The sequence below is a fragment of the Paramisgurnus dabryanus genome, chromosome 12 (genome assembly GCF_030506205.2).
Source record: "Paramisgurnus dabryanus chromosome 12, PD_genome_1.1, whole genome shotgun sequence".
NCBI lineage: Eukaryota > Metazoa > Chordata > Actinopteri > Cypriniformes > Cobitidae > Paramisgurnus > Paramisgurnus dabryanus.
In genome coordinates, this window is record NC_133348.1 from 3,642,132 (window position 1) to 3,658,792 (window position 16,661).

General features: G+C 37.5%; 1 protein-coding gene across 1 annotated transcript in view; it reads right to left on the reverse strand.

Annotated features, from left to right (window-relative positions):
* Positions 1 to 132: 132 nt before the first annotated feature.
* Positions 133 to 16,661, reverse strand: part of pex7 (peroxisomal biogenesis factor 7) — a 29,378-nt gene continuing 12,849 nt past the window's right edge. The window contains exons 9-10 of the mRNA XM_065256212.2: positions 10,521 to 10,620; positions 133 to 513 (exon numbers count right to left, since the gene is read on the reverse strand). Coding sequence (XP_065112284.1) covers positions 448 to 513; positions 10,521 to 10,620 — 166 coding nt within the window. The 3' untranslated portion in view covers positions 133 to 447. The remainder of the gene's footprint in view (positions 514 to 10,520; positions 10,621 to 16,661) is intronic.

Below are 16,661 nucleotides of genomic sequence, written 5' to 3' on the forward strand. Positions count from 1 at the left end.
GTTCTTTCAACCCATGTTTAGGTCAAATATGGACAAACTCAACAATTTGTATAAATAAACCTAGAACATGTCCATGAAACAGCCAAGCATTTATTTGTATAAAAATGTCTAATGGTAATAGTACTAATATATATATATATTTTAGATTTTACCTCAATTAAGAATGACAAAAATTAAACAGAAGGGAAAACAATATGCATTACAATGCATACAATAAGGCACACACGTTTTAGATATCTCACTTTCTAGTTGATCTCACATTTTTAAAAAATCCTCTTAACATTCAACCCTTACAGCAGTTAACACCTTCATATGTAGCACCATATGAGTCTCTCGGGTTCTGCTTTAATAGAGTCATTAGCGGGGATGCTGTGAATTCTTGGCACCTGTGACTGAAACAATGCTGTATCTTATGCCATTATCTTTCTCCAGTAGCTACATCATACTCTATAAAGAGGTCAGGCATGAAGGGGTGAAGAGTTTTACGGTCTCATCCCAAGAACAGTCCACAACCTGTAAAAGGAATACAGTAAAAATTAAAACTTTAATGCATATTCATTTTAACTTATATTGTCAGGCATGTTTAAAGGGAAAGTTCACTCAAAATGAAAATTGTGTCATCATTTATTCAACCTCATATTGTTCTGAACCTGTATGAGTTTCTTTATTCTGTAGAACACAAAAGAAGATATTTTGATAAATGATGTAACCACACAGTTACCCATTGAATTTCAGAGTTGGAAAAACAAATAATATGGACGTCAATGGGATAAAGGATAAAGATGGGATAATCAATGGAATAAAGAAACTCATACAAGCTTAGAACAAAATGATGGTGAGTAAATGATGACAGAATTTATCCCTTTAAGAGCTTTTGGTTTGATGATGTAATAATAAAGTATATTTGGTTACTGCTATTCATTTTATAAAGAATATTTGTAAAGAAAATTTTACTATGAGAAAATGTGTAACATTTATCAGTTTAAAAAGAATGTATTGAATTCAATCAGAAAAAAGGCATTAGACACACCAGATGAACGCATCAGATAGCGTGGACAATGAAAGGTGATGAGAAAATGTATCCGCTCAATCACAGAAGTATTAAGGGAAATGATACTCATCTAGATAAATCTATAGTATTTAACCGTAACTAAATGGATGATATGTATTCTCTTACATGAATCTTGTAATTCACTTTAAGTCATAAATGTAAATCAAATAAAAAGCTACACACCTATTTGACACTGTCAAAAGATAAATGCTGTTGTCCTTTATTGATCAAGCTATACTATTGATTACTATACATTAGCTATATAAGGTTTTTTTGAAGGGCTACATATGTTTCTGTTACAGAGAAATACTGTTTCTAGTGGACAAAGGTGCTACAGAATATGCAGCCCACACATGAAATGTGGATGAATAGCACGCAGTGTGGAAGTTGTGCAATACATACGCCAAGTTCCAGTTTTGAAAAGTCGCACAATAAATATGCCCAATTTCAGTTTTGAAAAGTCGGACAATAAATACGCCCAATTCTAGTTCTGAAAAGTCATGCAATAAATACGCCCAATTCCAGTTTTAAAAAGTCGTGCAATAAATTAGCCCGATTCCAGTTTTGAAAAACCGTGCAAAAAATCTGCCCGATTCCAGTTTTGAAAAATCATGCAATAAATCCGCCCGATTCCAGTAAAAAAATTGTGCAATAAATCCGCCCAATTCCAGTAAAAAAAAAAATCGTGCAATAAATCAGTCCGATTCCAGTAAAAAAAAATCGTGCAATAAATCCAGCTGATTCCAGTTTTGAAAAGTCGTGCAAAAATACGCCCGATTCCCGTTTTGAAAAGTCGTTAAAAAAATATACGCCCGATTCCAGTTTTGAAAAGTCGTACAATAAATCTGCCCGATTCCAGTTTAAAAAAAAAATCGTGCAATAAATCCGCCCAATTCCAGTTTTGAAAAACCGTGCAATAGATCCGCCCGATTCCTGTTTTAAAAAACCGAGCAATAAATCCGCCCGATTCCAGTAAAAAAAACGTGCAATAAATCCGCCCGATTCCAGTTTTGAAAAACCGTGCAATAAATCCGCCCGATTCCAGTAAAAAAAACGTGCAATAAATCCGCCCGATTCCAGTTTTGAAAAATCGTGCAATAAATCCGCCCGATTCCAGTTTTGAAAAGTCGTGCAATAAATCCGCCCGATTCCAGTTTTGAAAAATACGCCCGATTCCAGTTTTGAAAAGTCGTGCAAAAAATACGCCCGATTCCAGTTTTGAAAAGTCGTGCAATTAATCTGCCCGATTCCAGTAAAAAAAAAAGAATTGTGCAATAAATACACCCGATTCAAGTTTTGAAAATTCGTGCAATAGATCCGCCCGATTCCAGTTTTGAAAAATCGTGCAATAAATCCGCCCGATTCCAGTAAAAAAAAAAAAAAAAACGTGCAATAAATCCGCCCGATTCCAGTTTTGAAAAATCATGCAATAGGTCCGCCCGATTCCAGTTTTGAAAAATCGTGCAATAAATCTGGCCGATTCCATTAAAAAAATTGTGCAATAAGTCTGCCCGATTCCAGTTTTGAAAAATCGTGCAATAAATCCGCCCGATTCCAGTTTTGTAAAATCGTGCAATAAATCCGCCCGAGTCCAGTTTTGAAAAACCGTGCAATAAATCCGCCCGATTCCAGTTTTGTAAAATCGTGCAATAAATCCGCCCGAGTCCAGAAAAAAAAAACGTGCAATAAATCCGCCCAATTCCAGTAAAAAAAAAGAAATCGTGCAATAAATCCGTCCAATTCCAGTTTTGAAAAATCGTGTAATAAATCCGCCCAATTCCAGCTTTGAAAAGTCGTGCAAAAAATACCCCCGATTCCAGTTTTGAAAAGTCGTGCAATAAATAAGCCCGATTCCAGTTTTGAAAAGTCGTGCAATAAATACGCCCAATTTCAGTTTTTAAAAATTCGGGCAATAAATCCGCCCAATTTCAGTTTTTAAAAATTCGGGCAATAAATATGCCCAATTCCAGTTTTAAAAAGTCGTGCAATAAATACACCCAATTCCAGTTTGGGAAAGTCGTGCAATAAATATGCCCTATTCCAGTTTTGAAAAGTCGTGCAATAAATATGCCCTATTCCAGTTTTGGAAAGTCAGTTCACTTATACGGCACATCTTTTTGTGTTTTATTTGTCGCTTGGGTTTGGGGTTAGATTTGCGATTTGCTTTAGGATGTCATTTAATATATGCGTTTTCATGTTTTTTCTATTTTTAAACCATGGTCGCTAGGAGTTAGGGTTAGTATTGAGGTTTGGGTTAGGATGTCATTTTATGTACCAAAAACTTGCTCTAAACCCAAACCCAAGCGTCAATGGTAAAAAAGAGAAACCAATAAATAAAACGACACAAAAAATAGCCGTATAAGTGAACAGGAAAGACCGGCCTTATTTATTCCACGACTTTTCACACAACTATATGCATTTCATGAGAATTGGCTGGACTATAAACAGGTAAGAATGACATTTTTCTTTTAAAGACATTTAACAGAATGGTACTTTGGAGAACCAAAAAAATGGAAACCAAAAATATTTTTTTTTTTAAGGGTGTAACACAGCGTGGAAAGACTGAAGGAACAAAAATAAACAAAGAAAGAAACAAAACTGTACCCATTGTAATTAGGAGGAAAAATGCATTTTAAAAATTCATATTGATTATTAAAGAGCCGTGAGCAGCCCCAACCAAAAACAAATCATAGGGTTAAAAAAAAGACTTGAAACCCCCAGTGGATTCAATCAGCTAGTTGCTCCAGCAATGCTGAGATAACATTCTTGATATTAGAAAACACAGACTGACTTTTATGCATATGTTGCTTTTTTGAAATGCACAATAATGATGTTTATCTACCAATGAGCAAGCAAAACTCAGTACTGGAGTGAACAAATTGATTTCGTTTGATTCTGCTTCAAAGACTTCATTTGTTCATGTAAAGGACACAACAGCAGTTATACAAATTGCCAAGATGGAGAACACAGAAGCTTTGTTATATTCTCCATGTTAGAAACCGCAATGTAAAACCAAGGCATAGGGATGCACCAATACCACTTTTTTGCTACCGATCTGATTTCCATACCAGAATTCTGAATATCGGGCGATGCGATTTTTCTTGAACCATTTAAAAAGGTCATATTTACAAATGCACATCCTCAATATATGACATTAAACATATACATCATCTCTATTTTTATTAATCAAATTTCGAAAGGCACAGTTACCCCTCTAAAATCCCCACCTGAGGCTCTGCTCTGTTTTATAGCAGTCTGTTTCTCTATATCTCATTAATCCAGAGCACTCCAGAGGCCACAGAGGGGAACAAGTCCTCCATTAATTACATAACTGCAAAACGCACAACAGAAACTGAGCTCCAGACGGCATACAGGGGTGCAGAAAGATTTGAGAAGCGTCCGGGGACAGTCAGCTGATGCTGATAACACACTGTTCAGATTAACTCCAGGCAGAATGCGAGAATATGATTTTGTTACTCATCAAAGAAACAATAACTATAATGAGATGAGACTGCATGTACTTTTTTTAAGATGAGGCATTCAAGCTCCACGTCAAAAAGTTTGAAGGTATAATGCATCACCTGCTGTAGGTGGAGAAGTGGTCGGAGCTTGGCTACTTCTCAAGAAGTATAATTATGGCATTTTGCCGGCTTCGCTTTGTTCAGAGGTATAATGGCTGTACAGATGTTCAGTGTGGTGTGTAAACCTGGAAGAAGGTGATCTGTCAAACAGATAGGAGGAGGGCTGTGTGCGTAGGGGTACATTTATACTGTATATGGGGATGGCCAATTACTCACCTGATTTATTGGCCAATGACTGTGCTTGCCTTCCCTACCATAATCATAGATAATGCACATTTAGTATACATTAGGTTTTCGTTTATGAAAAAAAAAGTTAAAAAATTGTGCAATTACACACGCTGAGTTTGCGTTATATTTAACAACGGACTTAAGGGTTTGCATATTGGCCTTGACAGCAAATAGGAGAGCCCTACGAGGCGGTGTGTGTGTGTGTGTGTGTGTGTGTGTGTGTGTGTGTGTGTGTGAATGTTTGGCAGGGAACGGGGAGACTGCGGTACAAAAAAAGCTCTTTACAGTTCTTTGCCTTACAAGAACATCCCACAACACCTGCAGCCTGCCAACAGGCAGAACTATGAATATGGCAGAATCTATACATACATAATATCTTAGTACTGCAATTTCGTGCACCATTTGTGTAAGAGACACATCACATCTTGTAAGAAACTAACCAAACACTAAAATTGGTAAAAGACATCTGTATAACCTTTAAAGCTTTCCAATTGTGATTCAGATTTATCGGAAACTCTGCATTGCCAAAATGAGATGTGACGGTAAGAGCAAAGTGTTTAAAACAATGAATATAAAAGTTAAAAGTCATAGTCTGTACCCTTGAAGGAAAACACAGGGAAGAATCGTTCAGCTTAAAATATAAGGTTGCTTTGAAGATGCAAAAAATCAAAATTTCAAGGAATGTCAATTTATTAGAAAATTTTTGTGATAGCAGGACTGCACCCAAAATGTGAAACACTAAAAAGTAAGCAATAACGGTAACAAAGAAAAATATTTTGACTAAATTGACTAAACAGATATTAATTTACTATAGTATGAGAGTTAAAAAGATCAATCTTATGGGATGCGTAACTATTTACAAGGTGGCTGATATCATTCGTAAATTTTTGTACTTTTGCAACAGTTACTTCAATGTCGGGGTGGGACTTAATTACCCACCCCAAAAGTTGCTCTGGAGTATAAGTTGCATCAATCAAAAATGCGTCATGAAGATGAAAAAACATAATGATTCATATAGGCTACATTATGACTCAACTTGTATACTTAAATGTTCTGATTTCTTTGTATAAATTCAATGTTTGGCTTGATGGCTACATCTGGTGGAAATTTTGTGTCAAAATAGCCCACTAAGAAATCCCCTTAAAGGGATAGTTCGGCCAAAAATAATATATAAAACCCATGATTTACTCACCCCCAAGCTGTCCGAGTTGCATATGTCCATCGTTTTTCAGACAAACACATTTTCGGATATTTTAGAAAATGTTTTACATCTTTCAGTTGATTAAATGTAATGTTACGGGGTCCACCCATAGTCCACGACCTTCAAGTCCAAAAAAGTGCGTCCATCCTTCACAAATTAAATCCAAACGGCTCCAGGATGATAAAGAAAGGTCTTCTGAGGGTAATCCGCGCGGTGTTGTTGTAGAAATATCCATATTTAAAACGTTATTAACGAAAATAAATACCTTCCGGTAGCGCCGCCATCTTAGTCGCGTCCGCATTCAGGATGAGAGCTTACGCAGCCTACGGAGGCTACTCTGCTGCTGCTCTGTGCCCCGCCCTCCGAATTTGTCATACGGCACTAAGAAAAGTGCGTACACTACGCTAATACTCTCTCCTGAATACAGAGGAGTCTCAGATGATGGCACCACCGGAAGGTATTTATTTTCGTTAATAAAGTTTTAAATATGGATATTTTTTACAACAACACCGCACGGATTACCCTCAGAAGACCTTTGTTTATCATCCTGAAGCTGTTTGAATTTAATTTGTGAAGGATGGACGCACTTTTTTGGACTTGAAGGTCGTGGACTATGGGTGGACCCAGTAACATTACATTAAATCAACTGAAAGATCTAAAACATTTTCTAAAATATCCGAAAATGTGTTTGTCTGAAAAACGATGGACATATGCAACTCGGACAGCTTGGGGGTGAGTAAATCATGGGTTTAATATCATTTTTGGCCGAACTATCCCTTTAATGATAAAAATGCTGATGTGTAAAATACTTACTTTCCCTGCTGTATATAATTCGGAATGGACTACAAGTCGCATTTATTTAGGAAATTATTTCACAAAATCCAAGCCGAAGAACGGACATTTAATCTGGAAAGGCAAGTTATTCAACTAAAAAAATGTAACACAGATCAGCTGGCTCAATACATGTCCGTACGTTAACGTTAAATTATCAGTTATTTACACAATACACAATAGCATACAGAACATACCTGGAAGGCTGAATAGGCTAAATGAACAGAACAAGCCAACGCACATGAAGTTCACAGGTTCGTCATTCCACATCACTGAATTCACTGAATTACATAAACACAGGAGCAGCATATAGTGGACTCTCACGGCTGTAGATGGTAATGTTGTCTTTTGGTTCATATATTTTAAAATGAATTCATACTGATTTACAAGTCGCGCCTGACTAGAAGTCGCAGGACCAGCCAAACTATGAAAAAAGTGTGACTTATAGTCCGGAAAATACTGTATTGTTTTTATAATATATATTGATGTTTGAATCACATCATATGAATTCATACAAATTAGTCACCTCATTAAATAGTTATGAAATCTATTGAGATCAAGCTGGAAAGTCATGACTCTAATGCATAGACTGTAAAAATAATGGACGTAGTGTCCGTGACGTCACCCAGGCTTGCGAAGAGCTTTTTTGCAGCTTAAAGTAGGCGGTGACTGCCGTTGCCATTTTGGCTGCTCGAGGCGGGATGTGGGTGCTAAAACATCGCCCCTCCTTCTCGATTCTAGTGACAGCAGTGGCTGTTCACCCGTCACTCAAGTTGCCACCCCCTTAATTATGCAGAACTTTAAGGCTTAATATAATTTAAACGGATGAGTTACAAAAAAATCCACTCCACTCACAGTTGCCATGAAGGGCAAAATTAGCTATATAGACCAAAAACACTTTTTTTACCAGGCTGTAAACATATTATTTTTCTACTATAAATTGGGCATTTTAACATGTAGGTCTATAGGGATTAACTCCCTTTTGGAGCGAGTCTCTAGTGGCCAGTCGATGAATTGCAGTTTAAGTAACTTCCGTATTGGCTTCATCAGAGTAAACCCACAAAAGAAGAAGACGAAAAAGTAGCTTGGGTGAATATTATTTGAGTCTAAGACCATTGACGGATGGACAACATCCGTTTGCTCTCTTCCATTGGTGAAAAGTGAAACTGGCAGTTTCCCGATACAGCGCTGACATCTTGGATCTTGAGGCTGCGCAGTAGCGATTTTGGGACCAGTCCTGCGCAGTAGTGAGCATGAAGTAAAGCCACAAAATCCAACAAACACTTGAATTTACATCAGCGTGAAAAAAAAACTAAAGTACATGACAAAAACCAAGTCCCATTGAATAACATGGGGGAGGCGGGGTTTATGACCAGTCACTGGGGAGCGATCAAGATGTTTTGGCTTCACTTTTCACGACTTGTGCGGCATGATGGGAGAAGACCAGTTGTAATGGAGGTAAATGGACATCGACTTTTGTCGCCGCTCGAGTTTATCGCTCCTCATCTTTGTTTTTATCGTCATAAGCAGAAATCCGTATGAGGAAATGCAACGCAATTGACTTTGTCAGTGACGCATGTATCATTCGTATTTTGCACCGGCGCACAGCGGGTTTTTCCCTCCACAGACGCACGTCGGCAAAGTAGGGAATGAACTTGCGCCCCCTGGGTGGTTCAGCGCAAAAAAGAAGGCGTGTTGCGGCGCAAACCATCCCTGATGCTATTTTGCAGTTTCAAAAAACAATTGCGCCACTGACAAAAAAAAACTAGTCTAAAGTCAGTGGCGCGTTGCGCGTGGTTCATTATGGTATTTTAAGGGCGCATTTTTGACCATAATGTATAGCGTGCACAACGCGCACACACTTTGCTTATCTAATCTACACAGATGCAACAGTTATTTTTGCAAATCATAAATTGTTACAATAAAAAATATTAACACATGAGATAAGGGAAATCATAGTGGTGAGCATTGTGGTGATAGTTTTTATTTATTGTGTGGCTGCGTTAAAAAATTATCATGCAAATAACGATTATAATATTTTCGTAATTTTGTTGTGTGGCTGTATTACGTTTATTTTATGTAAATAATAATTAAAATGTTTTCATAAGAAACCTTAATGTATATGAACTTGATTTGTAAGTGTACTTTGGGGTTGGACCTTGCTTGCGTTTCTTGGGTCCGATTTCAAAGCCCCCAAACCCTTTCAGCGGTGAGGGTGGACGCAACGATGTCCTCTGCTAGCGTCAGGTCCTGTGTAGAGGCAGATCCACCTCCTGTTACACGGCGTGCCTGATTTATGTTGGCAAGCTTGGTTTTCTTGAAATTTGGCCATTTTATTTAAACGCTCTAAAAATGCTGTGTTGTAGATGGGTCAACCTAAAACCCAACTATTGGTTTATAAATAACCATTTATTAGCATTTGGGTTGAAACAACCCAGCATAGGTTTATGTATTGGGTTTGTCCACATTTGACCCAACAATTGGATAAAACAACCCAAAGTGTTTTATAGTGAAGGCTTTAAAGAAGGTCTCAGGTGACCTAAAGTTTGCACTGTGTGCAAACTTAAATCTTTCACTGCAGACTTTCCCCGGTCCGTTCAGTGATGGCTCATTGACTGCTTTTACTTTTCTTCATCACAGTGAGTGCTGGCATCAGACGGGAGCCGATCCCCGAGGACTGCAGCCCACATCTCAATGAGCTGAGTGCCGTCATCTCTTTATTACTGTACGTGACCACTTCCATGTACACGCTCGGTGAACAAAGGCCAAAATTATTGTTTAGTGAGCCAGAGAGACGAGGCATTCAGGTGATGCTTCAAATAGACCAGACTTTATGGTTAAGAGTTAAAAGAGATGAACAGGAGGTGCAGTGTGAGTCGTGAAGATATTGATTTAAGCTTCTCAGTTAAGAGCCGCTGTTCCATCAGGATGGATTTCATTCATTTGTAGCTTAAGTCACTAACCGAGTGACATACAGGACTGGGGGATACAGCTAAAAACAACTCAATCTTTTGATGACAGCATGTGTACCTTGATTTTTGTGTATATGGCCTGAAATTGCTTAAAATGTATGACTCCAGGCTGCAGTCCTCGGGAGAAGCAAAGTTTGATTTTACAGTTTTTGACATGACTGGTCACGGACCCTCTCTACATGGACCCTCACTTAAACACATAAAAACGCCCTATACATTTATTTTCAGGGGTTTGTCGCTGTATTGGGACAGTGAGAGAGAGCAAAAAAGTAACTGGAGCAACAGGACCATACATAAAAACAATGCTGAGTTGTTTCAACCAATGATTGGAAAAAATGTGGACAAACGCATTCATTGGGTTTATTTAACCTAGAAAAGGTTCATATTCGACAGAACCGTCATTTAATACAAACCAGCATAGGTAATTTAAACCCAACAGCTGGGTTGTCTATATTTTAACCAACCAAGGGCTGAAACAAACCATTTTTTTTTTAAGATTGCAGTAACCGAATTCGAACACAACTCATTGCTCAATGTGTCAGATAACATAAGATATTGTGAATTCAGCTATAGTTCATCATGATCCATTAACATGGCCCGGGAAGTCACCTCCCAGCTATGAATCAGTACCGGTTTGTGTGTTTCTGCAGGTTTACCTGGTTAGGGATGTGCAGGTTGAAGTCCAGGCCGCACACAAACTCGGAGTGATGCTCCAGTGTTTCCAGCAGCGGCTGGTTCTTGGAGTAATCCCAGAATCTGTGAATGCAGAACAGCAGAAAGCAATCATGCTAATTGAACGGCCGTTTGTCTTTTGCGACGGCCCTGCGGCTCAAAGCCCTGACGCAGCTCTGGCCGCCAGGGCCTGATTGATCTATTCAGCAAATGTAATTAAATCACCTCTCTGCAAAAAACTCCCTGCATATAGAAAAACATTAGGCAGGCATTAATACTAACATTGGCATAGAGCACAAGTGAAGGATTTTATTTATAACTGCAGTTCAGTTTTTATAAACACATGCTGAGATAAATCATCAGAGTGCTATTGATACGATTGGTCCGGGTCAAAGGTACCAAGACAACACTATAAGTTGAATAAACTTTTAATAAAAGAGGTACAATTCAATAAACAGAACGACTCTACGCAACCTTACCTATTGTATTTAATTTATTAATCCAATGTTCTGATATTTATTCAAAATGATTTACAAAGTATCTAAAGTATACAATTTTTGTGTATGTGTCGTCCCTGGGATTCGAACTCACAACCTTTGTGCTGCTAATGCAATATGCAACCAACTGTACTACAGAAACATTTGTCTCAGACATCATGCTCAAAGACCATTGGCTAAAAAAGTCTAATGCTGCGTTTACAGCAGCCGCGGTAGAGGCGTCAAGCACGAGTGATTTCAATGTTAAGTCAATGTTAAGACGCGTTTAGGCACGTCTGGAGGTCTCGCAGCGCGAATGAGGGGTTTAGCGCTGTAGACGCAAATCCACCTCGTTCGCGCGAATGACGTGAATTGAGCGTTGCCGCGGGAAACATGCGAAAAATCTGAACTTTGTCGGAAAATTGCGCCACGCTTACCAATCTGGGGCTTGCTCTAATAGTGACGTAATTACAGCAAGCAAGCAAAGTCGCAGAAGCCCCTCCTATGACGCGAATTTCCGTGTGAATGTCTCGAATGAGAAGTTCACGTGCGGCTTTTTCAATTGATCAAATTGTTAAAGCTTCCAACTACGTGCATATAGCGCGTTTTTGCCGCCTCTACCGCGTTTGGGGTCCAGTATAATGCATATGGCACACAACGTTGTAAACACTTCAGGAGTTTATCAAGTTATCATTTGATTGGTTGAATTCTACAGTGTTTCCGAGAAATGTGTGTGACGCGTTCTTTAACGGCCCCACCTTGAAACAAAACAAACTGTGATTGGTTGCTTTACATCTCAGTCAGTCATGTCCTTCTAGGTGGCTTTTGGCCAATGAAAGCTGCCATGTAGTCCATACCGTTTGCCATCAGTCTGGTTCATCAAGATCTGTTTACATTACACATATTTTTACTTATTAGCTATGCTTTTCAACCCAGAAGAACAAAATGGTACCTAATAACTCAAATATAACTACTTATTTAGTAAAATTATAAATACATTTAGTGTTTTTAGCAATGTGCAACCTGTATATATCTATTAACATATCCAAAATTGTGCTGTCGAGTTATGATACTTCAAAGCCAATGCTATCTCTTGGCAATTCGTATGTATTTTGCCCCAGTGATGTTGGGGTTAGGGGCGGAGTTTTGCTGTTTTTTATATTAATCGTATGTTTTTGTACGATTCACTTCGGATAAATTCATTCGAATTAGCCAACTCGTAAAACACGTGCAAATTCTTGTGAGATCAGGCTGATGCATAAATTGTAAAAACAATCAGAAAAATTTTATTGATATTCTGTTCATTTAGGGGTTGTGTACACCAAAACTTTTAAACGCGGCAGAAAACGCCTGGACAATGCCGAAAGCCAGCCGTTTTCTTCCGACCTGAAAACCGGCGCACAGCGTTTTTTCCGCGCGGAAGAAAACCGCTAGCTGCTGGCTTATTTGAAAAACGCAGGGCTTCCATTGGAAACAATTGAAAACATGCGCCAGCCGCGGGCGTAAAAGCTTTGGTGTGTCCAGCCCCTAAGGGCAAAAAATTTTGATTTTGTGCAGACCTATCAACACAATTTTCAACTGAATATTCAAATATGTCCTTTAAATCTTTCCCCGCCATTGACAAGTTATCTCTTCAATTATGAGAAAACATCTGCATAAAAACGTGTCCCTGATTTATTATATGTTAATCTGCAATACCGCGATTTACCAAATTTATGAAAAAACTATAGCCAAAACGTTTTTTACTCATTTTAAACTCTGTGTATATTTTTATAATCGTTCTGAATCTGCACAAAATGCAATTATTTCAGCTTTTTGCTAAAAATATTGTACTTTTAAAGAAAAATGCCCATATTTAAGAGTTCATAACCAGATAAAAAATACAGATAGGATGAAACGTTTTGCTTGTTTGTTTGTTTGTTTGTTTATTGTTTGTTTGTTTGAAAACAGAGGGTCTGTTCTTTCATATGATATATTTGTATGTTTAAAAGAAAATTTTCCTGGAAGGCATTTTGTGAAACTTTCATGAAAACCACAAAAAATGCTGAGGGACAACTTGTCAAAAAAATGGCTGGTGAAAAACTTGGAGTTAAACCCATGCACCTTATAGTACAGGTCATAAGAATGCAAAATCTTCATTGTAATTGTTCGAAATTTATCCGATTTGCCGGCCTATCTGCAGAACCAATAAATCATTGTTACCTGATGTAGTTCATTAAACAGATCAGAGCCAAAAGAAATGTTCCCGACACAAAGTAGAGAACAATACAGAAAAATCAATATCCCTGCCTAGTAGTTAAATAATATAGGCCGCAACATCATTTTCCATTTGTACTCAACATGGTACCCAGCACGTATTAAGGGCCGTCATAGCAACTCACAAAAGCCACCTGTTAGGTATGAAAGAGGACACCTTATCTACTATAAACCAGAACTGACAGACCTAAACGAGTGACTGAGTGGACCGGGTTAGGTAAATAGCAAAGTGTGTAGCAGCAGGTGGTTCTCATGCTCTTTTGAACGCTGACCCAAGGGCTTTGTATTTATATAAACACCTTTATTCTTTTTGCTTCAAGAGAACAAAAGAGATTCCTGTTTATCCATCTTCCACCGGAAATCATTTCCGGTCTGCATTATCTACGAAGTGTAAAGTTTAAAGGTGAAATTAATTAGAAGGCACCTTATTGAAGTACATGTTCCCATTCTGTTCACCCTGCGAATTTCCGGTATTAAAAAGAATTGATTTCTATGGGAGCAAAACCACAAAGTCTAGTTATAAAGCTAATTGCCTATATTTCATGTTAAAGTAGATGATAGTCTATTAACAAGACAGTATATCTTTTAGATCAAAAGTTGAGGTTAGATCAGGGTTTTAAACATGGGTATTAGGGCTGTCAAAAGATTAATTGTGATTAATCGCATACAAAATAAAAGTTTGTATTTGCACAATATTGTGCACTGTGTGTAATTACTTTGTATATATAAATACATGTATGTATTTAAGAAACATGTATATGTATATGTGTATATATAATCGTGATGAATCTTTTGAAAGCCCTAATGGGTACCTAAACAGTCCAATAAGCATACAAACTGACAATGCCATGACCAGGTTAAAAAAGTATACTTGAATGTTCTTAAAAATATACTTTAATACCAGCAAGTACAATTGTAGTACATTGTAAAAAAAATTGCATTACTAATATGCCAATTAAAAATACAGTTTTACTTTAGTAGTAATTCAGTGCACATGAAAAAATATACTAAAAAATATTATACTTAAATAGATTTTTAATTTATTGAAATAGTTGTGCATAATAGCATAGTTGATCTACTTATGTTTATCTATTTTTTGTATATTAAGTACACAATTAGTGCATTAAATTGTAAATTTACAAAGTGTACCTAAATAAAGTGTATTTTAGTGCACTTTTTTCATCTGTGCAGGGGTGCGTTTCCCAAAAGCATCGTTAGCCAACGAACATCGTAAGTTCCATCGTTACTAACATCGTTCAACGATTTGGTGTTCCCCGAAACCATAGTTCAAACGAACATTTGCAAACTGCATCGCTAACTTGTGTCGTTAGAACGACTTCCTTGTTATTATCATATGTAGACTTACGTTGATCATGCTTTTGAACAAAATAAGCAAAAAACATGTGGTACAGTCTATATCCATCATTCGAAACATATTACAATTTTATTTTACGTCTTTAAATTTGTAAACAGAATGAAAGCGCTGCATTTGAAAACTGTGCATGTGCGCAGCCCTACGAGCTTTAAGACCCTGGGGAATCCCTGGGAGGAGTGAGATAAGAGGGAATTGCACGTGAATTAAATATCTTGAAAATAAACAATAGATAACTAAATCACGATAACAAAATCAGTCTTCCGATGCAATATATGTTATTAACAACAATAATCTGACATTAAACCTCCCACGTGACATAATCAACTATGTGCTTAAACCAACATGGTTCAAACGACGAATGTGCGACAAAGTTACTATGCTTTCGGGAAACAGTCGTGAGAAGGTAGTTCATTTCTCCAACGATGCAGCGTAATATGGTCGTTCAGCAACGAGTTACGTCGTTGTTTGGGAAACACACCCCAGTATAGTAAAGTCCTGATTAATCTGAGCAAGGTTTTTTTTTGGCCATTTTGCCTTTATTTTTAACAGTGAGTGAGGAGAAGACAGGAAAGTACAGGGAGGAGAGAGGGATATGGGATCGGCAAATGACCCCGATGACTACAATTTTTAAGTTTAACCAACTTGAATTTACAAAACTGTCTTAGTGGTGAGTTGCTATAAATTATAAAAAATAAAGTTATCTAAATTTTATCTTTATAATTTATAAGAACTCCTCACTAGTCAAGATAGTTGAAATTAATTGTAAATTCAAGTTGACTAAACTTAAACATTTAAGTGCAACAAGGATTAATTTTTTACAATGAAGTCTCTGTAGGCTCAGAATAAATAAAGTTTAAACAAAGGTGACAATCTTCACCAACAGAAAAAATCAAACACCTCTAACAAAAACACAGCACAACATATAAATTAGTATTTTAAAAGCTTGTCAATCCTTTCAGTAATAATTTTTCAGACAACAGTAAAGGCAAAACCTGACCAACTGACCTACGGCAACATGGCAACTCATGAGAAGCATAACTAACGATTTACTATAAATTACAATTATAAAATTGGGGAGGAGCATGGTCATGTAATCCAACTAATCAGTACAAAGAGGTCTTTATATATAGCCGTCCCTCACCGCCATCCTGTGATGTTTTTTTGCAGCATCCCTCCTCCACCCCAGTGCCTCTCTTTCTGCTTGTACATCTATCCCAGTTAAAGAAAGGGGGGGAGTACTCTGACTTCTAATATTCTGAGCTCGGAGCCCTCCCCTTTGACATCACACCAAATATGCTCAATTTCATCAATCTATTGACTGACATTTTAACATGAACTCATGAAATGGAATATGTGTCAAATGCTGTCAATAAGCACCCAACCCATTGTCTGTGAAAAGAAAGAAAAATCAATTTTGTTGTAATCTATGGAAGTGTATCAGGCAAAACATCCTGGGGATGTTAGATGTTTGGCTGAAGTTTTGTTAAACCAGTTAAAGGTGACATAGAATGATTGAACAGGGTATTTATCCTTGTTGTGTGGCATGTAGACAAAAATATTTTGTTTGGGTCTGTAATGCCTTAGAAGCTTCCTAAAAACCTCTCTCAGATAGCTCTATTAGGGTGTGGGATTTTAAACAAGTGGTTTTGCACCTATTTGGCTCCCCCTACTGGCTTAACTTGCAATCTCATTACTGATTGGCTGACTTTGCTGCCACTCAAAAAATGTAGCCAATTATTTTAAAGTGGAGGGGCAGTGAGATGCCTGTGATGTCATAAGCATCAGTTTTTCAGATTGGGCCGTTTTCTGGCTGACATTTCTAAAAGAGGAATTTCTATGAGACTGAGATGTTTAGCATGTCTAGAACTTTTTGTATGTTCGTGAATGCGGGTAGACTACCATTATTCAACAAAGACAAGGTAAAAATGTTTTTTCATTCTCTGTCCCCTTTAAATGAATTCTTCCATGCACAAAAGTTATCCAAGTTATAATTTTTATCTGTGGCATTAGATGCTTTA